We start from the raw sequence: 17,223 nt of genomic DNA on the forward strand, positions 1-17,223 counted from the left end.
CCGCACCCCTGGGCCCGACAAGGGAGCCTCCCTCCACACCGCGCATGCGCGCGCACTCGGGCCACTGGCGCAAAGCTCCTCGGCCACAGACAGGGATGCAGGCCCCTGCTGCACTCAAGTAAAAAGCTGCTCTGCTTTCCTCCCAGGCCTCTGCAGCCCTGGCTTTAGGGAGGTTCAGGGAGGGGGGCGCGCTTGTCGGGGATGTGAAGAGAGTCACCTGGAGGAGGAAGGAGAGAACCTTCTGGAGGCATGTCTGGAAGCCTACTTTCACAGGACCTGGCGAGTACAGACAGCCACCGACACGGAGGGTGCCAAAGGGTCTGTTCAGCACAGACTGTCTTCAAAAAAAACAAAAACCAATCTCATCAGCGTAACCAGGAATCGGAACAAGCAGATAAGCGTGGCCGCCTTCATAGAATGGCGGGAAGGCAGCCGAAAGAGGCCCCCAAAGCCTCCGCCACGGCCTGCAGGCCTGTCTGCTCTCCTTCCTCAGCCCTGCCTTGGCCCTACCGCAGTCTCCCCGCGGGGAACAACGCCGTACACACCCGGTTCTGAGAGCACACGCTGAAGTGCGGAGCGGTGACACACCTACCTCGGCTCCCAGCCCCCCCTCCCCGGTTCTCTGGGCCTGTGCGAAGCCCGTGCCGGCGCCTCCCAGAGACCCGGAGGCGGCCCAGCAGACACCGGCCCAGGCCGGACAGGGGGCCCCGCCCGCCCGGGAGCGGGAGCGAGCTCAGCGGAACGAGGGGCGTGGCCACAGGCACGGCGGCGGCGGCGGCGGGTAAATCTTCAGAGGCGCCCGTGGTGGGGAGGGGGGGGGGGGGCAGGACCCTTTCCCCAGTAAACACCAAGCACTCTGCACTCCGGAGGGTCACGAACCATCAAGCCAGGCGTCTTCTTCTAAGACTCATTAGACGCCCCCACATCAGGGAGCTTTCCTCCATGCCCAATCATGGAGCTGGCGCAAACCCGGGGGCTGACAGCCATCGCAGGAAGGGTCTGCTTACCAGCCCCTCGGTTTCCTCCGCCGTCCTCTGGAAATGGGCAGCCATAGCCATGTAGTCGCGTATCTGCCTGTGACATTCGAGACACTTGATTCCGTGCCGGATGAGCCTCACGGGGTCCGGGTAGAGCGGCAAGGCCGGGAGGGTTGGGCTGGCAGTGGCCGCAGTGAGGCCGGGCTTGGGGGAGGCGGGGGGCGCTGGGGCCGCTGGTGCCGGGGAGCTGGCGGGGGCCGACACAAACATCTGGTCCACGGAGATGGGCTTCACGAGCAGCTGCGAGCACTGCATGACCAGCCCCTTGCTCTTGTGGTCGCGGGCGTGCCGGAGCAGGCTGCACTTGTTGAAGAAGAGCAGCGTCTGCGAGCACAGCGTGCACAGCACCTCGATGTGGACGCTCCGCCGGCCGTAGTGCTGGCTCAGGCTCTTCTCTAAGGCGAACGCGTCCCCACACTCCAGGCAGCAGTAGCCACTGGCCGGCACGTGGATCCTGCTGTCGGCGGGGGGGCTGAGATTTGGCGCGTAGAGGGGCACGGGGTTGGAGCTGTGGAGGACCTTGTTGAAGACCTCCACCACCAGCGGGGCGGCCTTCCTCACCTGGTGGACCAGGGGAACCGACATCTGTGGGAGCTGCGGCTGACTCCGCCGCTGCGCCGAGGACTTGGCCGTCACGGAAGCGGCGACGCTGTGGGGGACGAGGTTCAGGTTGGCCAGGTGCACGGCCTTGGGCAGGAGGGTGGCGGGGGCCAGGGCGGACGCCTGCAGCGCAGTGCTCTGCTGTTGCTTCTTGCCGCTCTGCGCACCGGCGGCAGCCCCCTTTGGGACCCGGGGCCCGGAGCTGCCGCACGGAGACGCCGATTCACCGGCCTTCGGGGTGCTCTCATCCCCTTTCTTGTCACCCTGGGGGCTCCCGGAATTTGTGCCCACCTCAGGAGAGGGCGCCACAGTCGGCAAGGCGGTGACCTCGTCCTCCGGCGCCTCGCTGGGGGCCTCGGCAATGGCACTCCCCAGAGGTGATCCAACGGGGGACTTACTGGGATCGTCAGGGTCTGGCAGGATCCTCGTGACGGTCCGTTTGATTTCCCCCGATGACGTCTTAATGGTTTTGATTCTGACTTTGGGGATTGCTGGTGGGGAGCTGGCAGCCACTGAAGGGGAGCCTTTGCCACTGCTGTCGCTGCAGATGCTCCGAGGGCTGTCCGATGGCTTGATATTCTTTCTAGTGGCCTCCAGAGGGCTCCGGGGACTCTTTGGTGACTTGGGCATTTTGGGGCTACCTTTGGAGCCCTCTTTAGTGGGCCCTGAGGGGTCCTTTGCGTGGCCAGGTTGATCCTCCTTGGTGACACTGGCCACTCTTTTGGCCTGCAGGGCCACCAAGGCTGCAACACAAGAGGAAAGCTTGGAGTGAGCTGGCTTCAGACGCTGCCTAGGGGGGACTGACGAGCAAGTGCCAAGTTCCAGGGCAAGCCCCTTCGGCTCTCCAATACTGTTGCTGGGGTGGCTGTTGAATTCCAAAGCTTCCCCAAAGAATCGACTGGCATCCAGCTCCTTGTGAGGCTCCCCCACCTTCTGCCCACCTCGCTCGTGTTCCTGTTGACTCCCCAAGGGCAGAGGTTCTGGCTTGGGCTCCTTCTTACAGAAGTGATCAAACATATGGAGCTCTGGGACTGGAAACTTAGCCAGAGCCTCCAGGACTGGGCCCCCCACAGGCCCACACCCAGGAGGGGGTGGAAAATAACTGTCAGAGTGCTTGGGCTTCATTCCAAACCCATTATCTTTGATGGCATCCTCGGGTTCTGGGCTAGAGATTGGACTGAACTGGTTAAAGGTCGGTAACGGCTCTGACTTGGAAGGTTCTAGCTTGCCAGGGAAACTCCTGGCACTGTCTCCGTTCATGAAAGTGGAATCAAACTTCCCACAGTTGTGGCCCAGGTTGTGGGGATCTGGAGGCAGGTCCGAGCCCCGAAATCCATTGTGTAGGAGGCTGGGAGCGATGTGGTCTTTCTCTGCTTCAAAGGACTCCTGGCGGCTTGTGTTCTTGACAATGACACTCACGGCCGGGACATCTGAGGATGATCCTGAGTGAGACAAGGACACACTCTCATCCATGCACATGCCTGGAGGTTTGAGGGGACTCTCATTCTCCTCACTGGGGGTCTGGATGGCCTCCTTGGCATCGAGGCTAGTGGGGTCTGGGATGTCAAAGGCAGCCAGAAGGTCATCAAAATCTGGAGTTTTCATATCCCCCATGGCTGGATGCTGGCAAGGGCTACAACAGAAACAGAACAGAATCAGTGATCCCCAGGACCCCACCGGACTCCGTCCAGCACCATCTTCAGCACACTAACACACACACACAGCCAGGATGCACATACACGAAACCCCCCAGACTCTGGGAAGTCACAGACCTGACTTTTACCCCAACAGGTTTCCAAAATGCTGGGGACACTGGGGGAGGGGTGGAAAGAGAAGTTTATATGCAGTGACAAGCCCGCCTGGCCAGTCCTAAACATCAGTACCTGGAAATTCCTGGCTGGTTGCATGGCCAAAAAGAGAGAGCACTCATATCACACTCCCTCAATTTCTCAGAGGCTATCAACACTCCCTAATCACATGTACTAGCAAAAAAACCAATCACTGAGACCTTCAAAAAATAAAAAAATAAAAACAAAACAAGCATGGCTCAGCACCTCTTTTCTTCAGAAAACTTCTGATTCATAGATGAGACATGGCTATAAATTCTAATTTAACTCCTAGTATTTAATCATTAACTTTGTAATTTTGGTTTTTTGCTGGATGAATTCAACCAAATCCAAGATGATTTGCTATTACCAGGATTTATGCTAACTGTCTCATAAATAAACTCCAGCAAATTATATCATCTCCTAGGCCTTTTTTTCCTCTCGTCAGTGTCTGCTTGATTCCTTCATTTTCACCTAAAACTGTTCCTGGCTAGCAAATGGTTCACTAAATGTGAGGGGCAGAGCAACTCTCAAAGCCCCACATGGTTATCAAATGGGCCAGGGAACAGCGTCAGGGAAACCCCAAATTTTATTTTAACTTAATAGACAAAGAAAAGAAACCCCAGCTGTTTCCTTCATGCTCTGGAGAAGAACAACAGCACTACGGTGACAGAGGAAAGCCAAGGTCCTAGGAAAGAGACCTCCCATCAGGAAATCACTGTTAACCCTCAGCTAGCTGGCTCCAACCTGCTGGAAAGAGGAAGAAAAACCCACCACCTCCCTTGTTCAGCCACAAATCCTCCATCTGCTTCAGCATCCCAGAGCCTCACTTGCTTGCATATTTGTTGCCCCACACTTATACTGAAAACCTGTCTGGGTGCAGAATGACACTACTCTTTCAGAAAGCAGTACAGCGGCCCCACAGAACCAGACATGTGGCAAATCCTCAGGGCCAGGAACCCCAAGGCCAATGTTCTTATCCTAAGAACAAAAACCCCCAAAAGCTATACACAAAAGTATACAGCATTATTAAAACAACACAAAAGAGGGGCGCCTGGGTGGCTCAGTCGTTAAGTGTCTGCCTTCGGCTCAGGTCATGATCCCAGGGTCCTGGGATCGAGCCCCACATCAGGATCCCTGCTCCACGGGAAGCCTGCTTCTCCCTCTCCCGCTCCCCCTGCTCGTGTTCCCTCTCTCGCTGTGTCTCTCTCTGTCAAATAAATAAATAAAATCTTTAAAAAAAAAAAAAAAAAAACAACACAAAAGAGACAGATAAACACACAATCTAAATGTCCAAGAACAGAGAATAATTAAATAATTGATAGACTATCAGGCGGCCATTAAAAATCCTAACTACGACATTTACACAGCAATATGGAAAATTACTTATAGTGCTAAGGCACCTGGCTGGCTGTCAGCAGAGCATGCAACTCTTGCTCTTGGGGTTGTTGAGTTTCAGCCCCATGCTGGGGTAGAGTTTACTTAAAAATAAAAAATCTTTTTTTAATAATTTCCTTTTTTAAAAAGATTTTATTTACTTATTTGAGAGAGAGAGCAATAGCACGAGCAGGAGGAAGGGAGAGGCAGAGGAAGAAGCAGACTCCCAGCTGAGCAGGGAGCCCGAAGCAGGACTCGATCCCAGGACCCCGAGATCATGACCTGAGCCGAAAGCAGATGCTTAACCAACTGAGCCATCCAGGCGCCCCCAAAACTAAAAATCTTAAAAAAAAAAAAATCACTTATAGTGTTTAGTTAAAAAAAACTAATACAAAAAAACATTGTCAGACTAGAACAATGTAAAACTAAGTATGCATTTGAGCCGAGATTAAAAGAAAGATAATTATGCAGGGTGGTGGGATTACCAGTGGGTTATTTTTTCCAAGGCTCTTTTTGTGCTGATAGATTGCTTTTATAAGTTTAAAAAGGATAAATAAAGGGGGTGGGGACCACTTAGAACCACAGGGGAGAGGCACCTGGATGGCCTAATCAGTTGAGCATTTGACTTGATTTAGGCTCCAGTCACGATCTCAGGGTCCTGGGATCCAGCCCTGCGTCAGGCTCTGCACTTAGCAGGCAGTCTGCTTGAAAATTCTCTCTCCCTCTCCCTCTGCCCCTCTCCCCACTCGTGGTTCTCTCTCTCTCAAATAAATAAATCTTCTAAAAAATTTAAAAAAAGAACCACAGGGGAGCAGGTGGTATAGCGGAGGTATATCTGTTACCAACCCCTGGGATCAACAGGCTTGCAGGTTTGGTTTCTTGCCCCCCTTCCAACCCCCAACAAAACACATCTGCCTGCTTAAGAGGTCTCACAGAAAATGAAAAATACCCACCACTGGGAATATAGCTAATTATGGTAGAGAATTGCAAAGTGAAATACCAATTATCTAAACTAAATACAATTGGCAGAATACCTCTTTAAAATGAGATGTCAAGTTGTCAAGTTCCTGGACACAAATGACTGCCTCCTAGAAACAGGGGCCCATAAGCAAGAGGAACATGCTGGCTATCCGGGAGAGCCAAGTAAACCACTAGGCAGGCTGATCCTAACTAGAAGGAAATGCCTCTGCGATACCTGCTGTGTAAGTTTCTTTCTTTCCCTCTTCCCCCCTTTTTTTACAATCTGCGGGGGGGGGGGGGGATGATTGAGGGAGAAGGGCAGAATGGATTGGTCTCTTCAAGGGGCTGAGAAAAGCTGGTGAGGGAGGAGAGGCAGTAGGTGGCGGGGAGCGCCAGGGTTAGCGAGCATCTCCTACCGCCTAACGTGAAGTCCCGGGAGCTCACCGCGGAGACGAAGGACAGCAGAAGAAAGTAACGCTCTCCACACAGGGAAATCTCGGGGCTTGGCTGAGAATGGTTCGCGAGAAGGCAAGATATGTTTTGCTAGGAAAATCAGAGCAGGGGAATGCTGTGGCAGCTCAACATCAGCAGCAGGAAAAACCTCTCTTAACCTTTGGATCTTAAATACCAAAGCTGACACTTTTAAAAGCCAAAGAGCAAGTCCTATTTTCTGTTTACTCATACAGCAGCAATCAATAGCTGTGAATAAGGGACTCGTGGTGTACTTGCTTGTATTTCTTTAAACCTTGCTCTAAACCTTGTATCACATGGCTTATAAGTAGAAAAGAGAAATTAACCAAAATGTACCGTTATAAAAGCAAAGGAAGAAACTGTACAGAAAAAGACCACCAATAAAAAGTCCTAGTCATCAAAAACCTGCCAGCACAGAGTTAAAACGCAAACAACAAACCAACAGAAGTATCTGCAACGTGACAGTTCCTCCCATTAATGTCTTCACTCTAGAGAAGGCCCTTACGAAGCAGGAAGTAAAAGATAAGCAGCCCATTAGGAAAATGAGCAAAAGTGGCCAGCACACAATTAAAAAAAGAAACACAAGTCGACAGTGAATACGTTAAAAAAAAGTTGCTACCTCACAAGAAATTAGAGAAATACAAATTAAAATAATGAGAAGCCATTTGGGGCTTACTGAATTGACCAAGGTTTTCAAAAAATAATTCCTGGGGGCACCTGGGTGGCTCAGTCAGTTAAGCGTCTGCCTTTGGCACCTGGGATGGGAGTCCCACATGGAGCTCCCTGCTCAGCGGGGAGTCTGCTCCTCCGTCTGCCACTCCCCCTGCTTGTGCTCCCGTGCTCACTCGCTCTCTCTCTCTCTCTCTCTCGTGCTCTCTCTCAAATAAATAAATAAAATCTTTTAAAAATAATAATAATTCCTGGTATTGGCAGAGATGTGGCAAAGTAAGCATTCCATTTCTTTCTTTCTTTTTTTTAAGTAGGCTCCATGCCCAGCATGGAGCCCAAGGCAGGGCTCAAACTCACAGCCCTCAGATCAAGACCTGAGCTGAGATCAAGAGTCAGACGCCTAACTGATGCGCCACCCAGGCGCCCCTGCAAAGTAAGCATTTTGAAGGTAGTATAAATTGATGAACCCTGTCTTAAGAGCAATTTAGCAATGCATACATAAGGCCCAATAACTCCACTTCCAGAAACTTATCCTAAGGAAATACAGATGCATGTGACAAAGATAATCACTGCAGAATTATTTATAACATTATTTCATAACAAAAAATGAGCCACAACCAAAGTTCCAACAAGAGAAAATTGGTTCAATAAATTATAGTATATTAACACAATTAAATACTAGACATCACTGTAGCACAATATTTACAGCTATGAGAAATGCTCCAGATACAAAGTGGGGGGGGGGATACTGTAGTATATATACAGTACAATTTCTGTTTAAAACAAAAGATTTTTATTATATACAGCGTTTATGAAAAGGGCTAGAGGAACACTCTAAAATCTTAAAAGTATCTCAACAGATGAGATTATTTTCTTTCTTTTGTTTATCTGCATTTTCAAACTATTCAAACTATTTATTTCAAGTTGTACTGCTTATATAATTTTATTAAATTATATTTTTAATACAGAAAAAGAAGAAAAAGAAATTAGGAAGGCCAAAAACATTTGAGAAGCTTTTTACAGAGGACTCCAAACATCACTAATATGAGATTCTTAAAGCACATCTGGCATGAGTCAGCAGGGGACCACCAGCTAGAAAATCAGTGAACTAACTTAACTGGCATAAAAAGTGTAGTCAAAATAAAAAGCTTCAGCACGCCAGTGTCTGCAACCTGTTGCAGGCTGGGAAGCGCACACCTCACACCGCGCTGCCCATTTTGCCAGGGGACAGCATCTGGGACCAGAGCCTGGGTCTGGCCTCTGCCCTGTGTCCACGAAGACCAGCCTAGAAAGCCGGCTCGCCCTGCAGAGCATCAGCAGAGCGCACCCTGAAGCATCTGAGCAGACGAGGTCCAGGCATGGTGAGCTCAGCAAGTGATCTGGAGGCACCTAGTCGCTGGGCAAGGCAGCACCCCCGTCCCTGTGGCCTGGGCGACCCCTGCTACCACCTATGCTGCCCCCCAGGCGCGGGGAGCGGCACCAGGGCTGACAGGTGGCGCTGTGCCCTCTCCTGATGAGCTTCTCTGCAGGGAGATCTGGACACTGAAAACAGACAGACAGATAGATAGACAGATAGATCGATCCCTATTGTTTACTACAGGATCTACTACTTGCCCAAGAAATGTTATCAAACACTTAAGTAAACATGTCAACAGATGAGGTAGAGGGAGCACCTTAGTTCTGAAAGGATCTCATCAGGCCTGATTAGCCCGTGAGAATTCTTCGAGGGGGTAGGAACAAGAGGATTATGGTAGAACTAGTAGGCAGAATCTCCACAGATTCTAAATGTCAAAATTCCACCAAAAAACAATTTTAAAAAAAATTGAGTTCCCTACAACTTCAGTGAATGCACGTTGTGTGTGTGTGTGTGTGTGTGTGTGTGTGTGTGTGTGAGAGAGAGAGAGAGAGTGTGATTATCATCTGTGGGGAACCATGAACAGCAGAGTTTTAAACCCACGGACCAGTTCTGGACTTGAGCTTAATACTTTCATAAAGTACCTAGAATGGTAGCTGCCCTCCCACAAGAGGACCCAACTGTATCCACATATGTGATCCTGATGACCAGCCATTAAAAACACCACTACTGGGACACCTGGGTGGCTCAGTCAGTTGAGCATCCAGTTCTTAATTTCAGCGAGCGTAATGATCTCAGGGTTGTGGGATCAAGCCCCGCATGGGGCTCCAAGCTGGGCAAGGAGCCTGCTTGGGATTCTCTCTCTCCCTCTCCCTCTGATCCTCCCCCACCTTCTCAGAAAACAAAACAAAAACCACCAATACTGGGGTGCCTGGGTGTCTCAGTCAGTTAATATATACATATGTAATACATAATAAATACATCCATATATATGTATTACATACATACATACATAGCACTACTGAAGGAGGGCCTGCGAAAAAACTAATTTAAAAAGGAGGTGCCTTGAGAACCAATGATCTAGCAGAATATTAGGCTGTAAGCTTCATGAGGGAAGAGGCTTGTCTGTCTCATTCATCACTGCATTCTCCATGAGGTACTCAATAAACATACCATCAAGCAATAAAGTGAAACCTTCAAGACTGCAAATGGTCTTAAAACTACTGCAGAAATCAAAATGCAAAACTAAAAGACAACGAGTTCTCAGGAGGCTACATGAATGGGTGAAATTATGGTAAAGGAGCATCAGTGGAGGCCAATGTGAAGGAACATTGAGGGAAAAGCAACCCTAATGACACTTTTAGAATAATGGGTTCTCAGCTACGCTGTTCAGTAAAGAGGCTTGGCCATCAGCCAACGTTGCATGTTTCATCACAAAAGGCCCAGAAAACACTGGGCATTATCTGAAATAATACTGGAAATGAAATACAACTTGTGATCCTGCCCTTACTCAAAACCACCCCGTGTCCACAGCAGGATGTGTTGTTCAGTTTTGGTTCCCTGCACCTTAAGGAAGACATAGCAGCATAGGAAGAGGTCCTAACAAATAAGACTGAAGTTATAAAGTAGACGGAAGAGCTTTCTAATAAGAACTTAAAAATTAGAATTCTTTTATTCTGGAGAGATGAAGGTTTAGGGGAGAGGGAGAGGATAACTGACATGTACATTTGTTCATCACACCTCACACCTCAAAATACTAGAGAGGAAAGGGAAGAATTCTGAAGTTTGAAATAAAGGTAGACAAGTAAGAGATAACTTTACCCGTCAGAAAATACACTGAACGGGCGCCTGGGCGGCTCAGTCAGTTAAGCATCTGCCTTCGGCTCAGGTCATGATCCCGGGGTCCTGGGATCGAGCCCCACATCAGGCTCCCTGCTCAGCGGGGAGTCTGCTTCTCCCTCTGCCCCCGCCCCCCTCCCCTGCCTGCTCATGCGCTCTCTCTCTCTCTCTCTCTCTCTCTCAAATAGATCTTTAAAAAAAGAAAATACACTGAAGTTGTTACAGGTAAAATATATAAATGTAGTAACATCCACACTTGTTTGAATCTAGAAATTAAAAAAAAAAAAAAGGCTCTGAGGAACTAAGAACAAGGAATTGTCACTAAACCTATGACCTTCCTTTCCCTCAGCATCAAAGGCTTTGAATTTCAGATAACATTAAACTTGGTCATCTGTTTCCCTTAACAATATTAAGTTCAGTAACAGCAGATTAATAAAAGTTCAGAAACAGGCCATCAGGAGGACAGAGGCACTCTGAACACATTAAGAAAAATCTGATCTCTATTCAGTATATTGTTTAGTAAGACAAGGAAGCAAACAACATGTTACAGATTTATACAATGAAAGTTAAAGGCAGCAAGATTTAAGGAACACTGGACTGGGAAACCACAAAATTCAGTTTCCTGAATTTGCCACTGCTTGTTGGCCAAGGACTAGCAGGATGGATGGAGGTATATTTTACATCCTGAGGGTAAACTCTTTACCCTGCTCCCCCACATGACTGAATACGGCTTACGTGTTGATATAATCTGTTCATTCAATAATACGTGTTCAATTATTGTTATACCAGTTAAGAGTGTAGAAAGGGGTAAGTGGAAGTTACCCTCAGCTTTCTCTTTTAGAAGGAGCATTCCAGGTAAAAATAGAGTAAAGAGGAAGTCAAGCTGTATGACACACAGGCAGAGTGAGCGAGTGACCACACATGCTTACTCAGAAGGAGCTGAGAGCGGAGGAAAATGCCTGAGCTGGTGGCCAGAGGGGGGACCTTCTGTCCCAGGAATGGGAGCTAGGCAAGGGGAAAGACGGAACAAGCGAGCAGGCGTGAGAGTAAGCTGCTGCTGCCATTACTCACAGGAGCTTTAGCTGGACTCTGGCTGAGCAATGAGAGAAAGACATTGAGCCCATGGGTATAGAGAAGGGAGCTTGTGAAATCAAACAACATGGGGAAAGACCCAGAATGAAGCCCCAGGTCAGGAACAGCAGGGCAAGAAAAGTGAGAACCAGTGAAGCTCAAGAAGGGCTTTCGCCCTGACGCTGTCAACAAGTACCCATGAGAAGGTCTTGGGCACGCTTCGGTTTATCATGTAAAATTAGACAAACTTGAAGGATCTCTGAGTCCTTGAACAGGCCAGGCTACAATGGCTGGGCAAATTGACCTGTAACTACGGATTTCTACATAAAACTTAACTCCTAAAGAGGACAAGCGGACTCTCTCCCCTATGCCTGGCACTGCCCTCCTGAGTACACACCTAAGGCCTGCTTGTGGGGCTCAGGGGCCCCAGGGCACAGGTGTTCTGAGCCGGTCAGCAGCCAGTGCTTCATGTCACAAGGCACCTGGTACTCTAATAGTACCCTAATAGTACAGCAAAGGGCAGCCCAAAGAGATGCTCAGCAGTACAAGAAAGCAGGTGCCCCAGTGGACGCTGGACCCAGGCAAAACAGCAAAGCTTTCCACTTGTCTTCTCCATCTGGTCTCAGCTCCCTCCAACGCACACTCTGCCACAGTGGTTGCTATAAAGCATCTATCTGGTCACAGAGACGTCCTCCTCAAGATGCCTGTCCCCTTCAGGAGATAGCTCCACGTCTCCAGCCAGCGTGGAGAGCCCGTTCCCCTCTGGTCTCTGCCCACTTCCCCGGGTGCCTTTCACTCACTGGCAACTCTCATAGACTTCCTCTGTGTCAGGGCCTGGGCTGTTCCCCCTGACTACAGAATACCTGATATCCCACCCCATTGGCTCCCAACACAGATCTGCCTGAGAACTCTCCTCGGCCCCAAGCTTCTGCTCCAGGGCCCCCTTCTCCGCATGCCTTCTCTGAGTGCCGAGACACCAGTCCCCTGCCCTTCTCCCCCCTCCCCCACTTCTGCTACAGCAGCGATTCCTACAGAGCGACGGGATCCTGAGTTTTCTCATCAGCCTATAAGCCTCTCCAAAGTTGGGGTCATGTCCTTTACCTCTATTTCTGAGACCTAACACATGTGGTTCCCAGGGGCAAGTGAGCTGTCACTACTCACAGGTCTCTCCCCAAGGGTCCCTCCCAGGACCATTCTTCAATGCCTCCCCAAACCCCCGCTGGCACACCTGCCCCTGTTTGTCCTGCCCAAGTTGCCCTTCGCCCCCAGAGGCAGCATCTCCTCTCCCCCTCCAGGCCCTTCCACCCCAAGCAAAAACCCCACTTCCCAGAAGAGAATTATATTGCAAACATTCTAACAAGACTCACAGGATGTTAGAGCTGAAGGGGACCTCAGAAATGATCTGGTCCAGTGGCTTCCAAATACACGTCTGCAGACTGCTCCTGGACTGACTGCAAAAGAACAACATGGGGGGTGACTTTCGAACACAGAACCCCAGGCTCCTACTAGGGAACTGAGATTCAACCAGTCTGGGATGGATCCCTGCATTTTTTTAAAGCTTCCCCGTTGATTCCAGTGCACGGGCCTAGTCCAACCTCCTCATTTTACACATGGAGAACTTGGGCTCAGAAAGGAGAGGGGCGGGGGCACCTGGCTCAGTCAGTGGAGCATGTGACTCTTGATCTCAGCGTTGTGAGTTCGAGCCCACGTTGGGTGTAGGGATTACTTAAAAATAAAATCTTAGGAAAAAAATATTGGGTGCCTGGGTGGCTCAGTTAGTTAAGCATCTGCCTTCAGCTCAGGTCATGATCTCAGGGTCCTGGGACTGAGCCCCACATCAGGCTCCCTGCTCAGCGAGGAGCCTGCTTCTCCTTCTGCCTGTTGCTTCCCTTGCTTGTGCTCTCTCTCTCTGTCAAATAAATAAATAAATAAATAAATATTCTTTAAAAAAAAAATATTGAAGGAAGAAAGAGAAGGAGGGAAGGAGGGAGGGAGGGAGGTGGGTGGTTTGCTCATCAATCAAACATTTACCAGATGCCAAGACATGCCTAGCACTGAGGCCACGAAGCGAAGGCCCAGCCCTGCTCTCGAGTGCCCCCCACATAACCCAATGCAAACACCTGGCAGCCACACATCTGGGGGTGCCACGGACGGCTCATCAAGGGCACTGGCTTCCTACAGGCAAGGGAGCGGGACTCTCTCTGGCCAGGGTGACCTCGGTGTGCTCCTTTCTGCTCCCTTTTGATTGCCTTATTCCTCTCAGGGCATAATTTTTACTTTTGCTGTAGTTATTTCAGTAAAATATCCTCTCTTCTGCTATGTCATAAGCCCCACTTACAGGTACTACCTAAATTATTGTATTGGTATCCCCTCGATTTTACACCTTGTCTTTGGCTTTCGATATACTTTTTATGCCAAAACTATATTTCTGGCCCAGTCCTTTTTTTTTAAATTTTTTATTGTTATGTTAATCACCATACATTACATCATTAGTTTTGGATGTAGTGCTCCATGATTCATTGTTTGTGCATAACACCCAGGGCTCCACGCAGAACGTGCCCTCCTTAATACCCATCGCCAGGCCAACCCATCCCCCCACCTGGTATCCCCTCGATTTTAGATTTGGGTTTCTACTTGGATAGGCATCTCAAACTTAGTTATGTCCAGAGTCTAACTCTCAATTTCCCCCTGCAGCAGGTGACCACTCTGTCCTTCCAGCTGCTTAGGCCAGACTCGGCATCCTTGAGTGCTGTCTTGCCATCATACCCTAATTCCAACCTAAGAGCAAATCCTGTCAAGTGCTCCTTCGAAATATCTCCAAATGTAACCATTTCCCACCGCCTCCAACCATTGTCATCTCTCTCCTGGGTCCCCGCAAAAGCTTGTCACCCTTGCCTCTGCTGCTCATTCTCAACACAGCAGCCAGAGTGCTACTCTTAAAACACCCATCAGGTCACACTCCTCCGCTCCTCGAACACGGTCCCATCTCCTGCAGGGTGAACTCCAGCCTTCATGTGGGGCGACCCCCATGGCCTCCATCTCCCACCCCTCTCTCTGTCACCCAGTCGGCTCCGGGCGGGCCCAGGCCTCCACCCTGGTCCTCAAGCATGCCCCTGCTCAGAGCCTTTGAGTCTACTGTTCCCTCGGCTTGGGACGTCCTTCCCCTCAGACCTCCAGGGGCTCACACATCGCTGCCACCAGGTCTTTACTCAAATGTCCCTTTGTCAGGAGCCTTCCATGACCGGTGTATGTAACATGCCAATCCCCACCCACCCTCACCATCAATCTCAGTCCTTTACTTGCCTTCTCTTCAGAGCCCTTCCCACCACCTGACATGTTATGTAATTGCTCGTGTCTCCACTGTCTCTGTATAAGCTCCGGTGTGCTTATTAAAAGGTAATCCACCATTAGAAAGGGAGAATGAGTTGACAGGCTCACCTGTCCAGAACTAAGTTTGCTCAAGGACAGTCACGGATTCCTAAGCAGGTTTATTACCAGTAAAGCAGTTGGCAAGTTTGCAACATAATTTGTGTTTCACTTTTTAAAACTTTTTATAAGCACAGAGACCTTGAGTGGTGATGGGGCTTTGTAGCACTTGTCTGTGCGTCCTGGGCTCCTGCAGGGCTGAGTTCAACACTGGACCGGTGGAAAGTGCCTACTGGCCAATGTCCCCACAATAAGGTCATCCGTCTTGAGGATGGGATCCGTATGACACCAGCAGAGAGAGAGGGCTACCTCCAAGAACCACAGGGAAGAGCAGGGCACAGAGCAGTCTTCAGTCTTAAGAAGAAGGGATATGACTCTGAATATACTAAAAACCACTGAATTTTGTGCTTAAATGGGTGAATTGCGTGGCATATGAATTTTATCTCAATAAAGCTGTTATTTTTAAAGATAAAAAGAAGAGGGGATAAAAGGGGAGGGGGTTGGGATTGGGCGGCACTGGTCAGCTGACTGAGATGACACCCACGGAAACTAGGGATAGGCAACAAAGTTTAAACAGCTGAGAACTGAGACAAAAACTGATACTCTGTAACCGGCACCCCCCTTTCCCATTAGGACAGCTATTATAAACAACAACAACAACAACAAAACCCCAGAAAATAACAAGCGCTGGTGAAGATGTGGAGAAATCAGAATCCTGTGCACTGTTGGTAGGAACATAACATGGTGAGGCCACTATGGAAAACAGTATGGGAGTTCCTAATGAAAATTAAACCTATAATCACCATCTGATCTAGCAATTCCACTTCTGGGCATACAGCCAAAAGAACTGAAAGCAGGGTCTCAAAGAGTACCTTTTATACACATGTTCATAGTGGCATTATTCATAATACCCAAAAGATGAAAACAACCCAAGTGTCCATCAACAGATGAATGGATAAACAAAATGTGATACAAATAAACAATGGAATATTATTCAGCCTTAAAAAAGGACAAAAGTCCAATACACGCTACTGCATGGATGAGCCTTCAGGACATTATGCTGAGTGTAATACACCAGGTGTAAAGGACAAATACTGTATGATTCCACCTAGGAATCCAGGTACCTGGGGTGGTCAAATGCAGAGAGTAAGAAAGCATAACAGTGGTTACCAGGGCCTAAGGGGGAGAAAGGATAGGAAGTTAGTGTTTGATGGGTACAGAGTTTCAGTTTGGGGTGATGAAAAGATTCTGGATGGTGGGGATGGTTGTACAACTGTGCATGTACTTAATGCCACTGAACAGTACACTTAAAAATGCTTAAAATAGTCAATTTTGTTATGTATATTTTGCCACAATTAAAAAAAAAAAAAGGCACCAAGGAACATAAAGACATCACTTGTGTCTCTTCAAGGCCAGCTCAGGTCAGCCTAGACATCATACCTCAGAGAGGTTCTCAAAACAAGGGTGTGGTGAGCGTTGCTGGGGGTGTAGAGCTATGGAGAAAGGAATGACATCTACCTAGGCACATGGTCTAGCTTCCAAACACCACCTAAGGAAAGAAGAAAAATAAAACATTTTTTAATAGGCCTGAAGGTAAATGTCTAAGTAAGTTAACGTAAAAATCACAATAATAAAAGTACGCATCAGACCCTGAGAAAATCTCCAAACACAAAATCAAAGCCCCAGATTCAAGGCCCCAGAATATCTCCCCCTCCCCATCGTGGTGCGGTGGTTCAAATCCCAGCTCGACTACTCACTAGCCATTTGACCCTACGGATCTTTCTTCACCTCTGCGTCTATTTCTCCATGTGTAAAATGGGGCTGTTGTAGGGATTCAATGATTTAGTATTTGTCAAGTTCTTACAACACTGCCTTCAACATAGCAAACGCATGTGTTAAGCATTATGCCACCAACCTCAGTAGCCAGCAGGCTTTACCTCCTAGTTTTCCAGCAGACTGCTGAATCCCTAAGCGTCAGGCTGGCTGGAAGCATGCATAGGGGACAGAGACAAGGTTGCCCCTCCACACAGCTCAGGAGGCCTGCTGAAGCAAAGGAAGCAGAGGGCCGGGTAAGCTGGGGAAAGTCACATGAGGGGAGACAGGAAAGGGACAAGCACTGAGCAGGGGATAAGAATGAGAGAAGACACAGAAAAGCCGGCAGAACGCATTTTTTAAAACTAGGTGATCTTCACTGTAGCTGAGCACCAGCATCACCTCAGGAACTTTGGAAAACTACTCCTGCTTGGCCACAGCGCCCCGAGATTCGGGTTTAATTGGCCAGTGCGGAGAAACTGGTTAATGGCCCATCAGGTCTGTGTGCCCATAAATGACGGAATGAAAAGTCACATTTCAAATTCTGCTCACGCTTACTCTAATTCTGCATTCCCTCATTTGACTTCATTTCTGTCTTAACTTAGAGAGACCAGCATTTAGTTTGGATTCGAAATACAGATAGAGACAATATGAATGGAAAAATTTTAAAGGGAAGGGAAGGAAACTCATCATCCCAATTCTACAGAAAAAAAAAAAAAGAAAAACTGTTCTCCCCTAAACTTTCTCTTCTTCTTACTGGACCATCACATTTCAAAACACA

General features: G+C 48.7%; 1 protein-coding gene across 5 annotated transcripts in view; it reads right to left on the reverse strand.

Annotated features, from left to right (window-relative positions):
• Nucleotides 1-17,223, reverse strand: part of ZNF592 (zinc finger protein 592) — a 46,273-nt gene that overhangs the window by 17,410 nt on the left and 11,640 nt on the right. For 2 of the 5 annotated variants that reach the window (XM_088024926.1, XM_088024930.1), the window contains exons 2-5: nucleotides 16,071-16,179; nucleotides 14,772-14,984; nucleotides 12,572-12,655; nucleotides 1,008-3,270 (exon numbers count right to left, since the gene is read on the reverse strand). In XM_088024926.1, coding sequence (XP_087881052.1) covers nucleotides 1,008-3,270; nucleotides 12,572-12,655; nucleotides 14,772-14,890 — 2,466 coding nt within the window. In that variant the 5' untranslated portion in view covers nucleotides 14,891-14,984; nucleotides 16,071-16,179. The remainder of the gene's footprint in view (nucleotides 1-1,007; nucleotides 3,271-12,571; nucleotides 12,656-14,771; nucleotides 14,985-16,070; nucleotides 16,180-17,223) is intronic. The other 3 variants (XM_088024928.1, XM_088024927.1, XM_088024929.1) reach the window with 3 other exon arrangements.

The sequence above is a fragment of the Eumetopias jubatus genome, unplaced genomic scaffold (assembly GCF_037043125.1).
Source record: "Eumetopias jubatus isolate StellerSeaLion01/CBP00866 unplaced genomic scaffold, mEumJub1_p1.0 scaffold_7, whole genome shotgun sequence".
NCBI classification, from domain to species: Eukaryota; Metazoa; Chordata; class Mammalia; order Carnivora; family Otariidae; genus Eumetopias; species Eumetopias jubatus.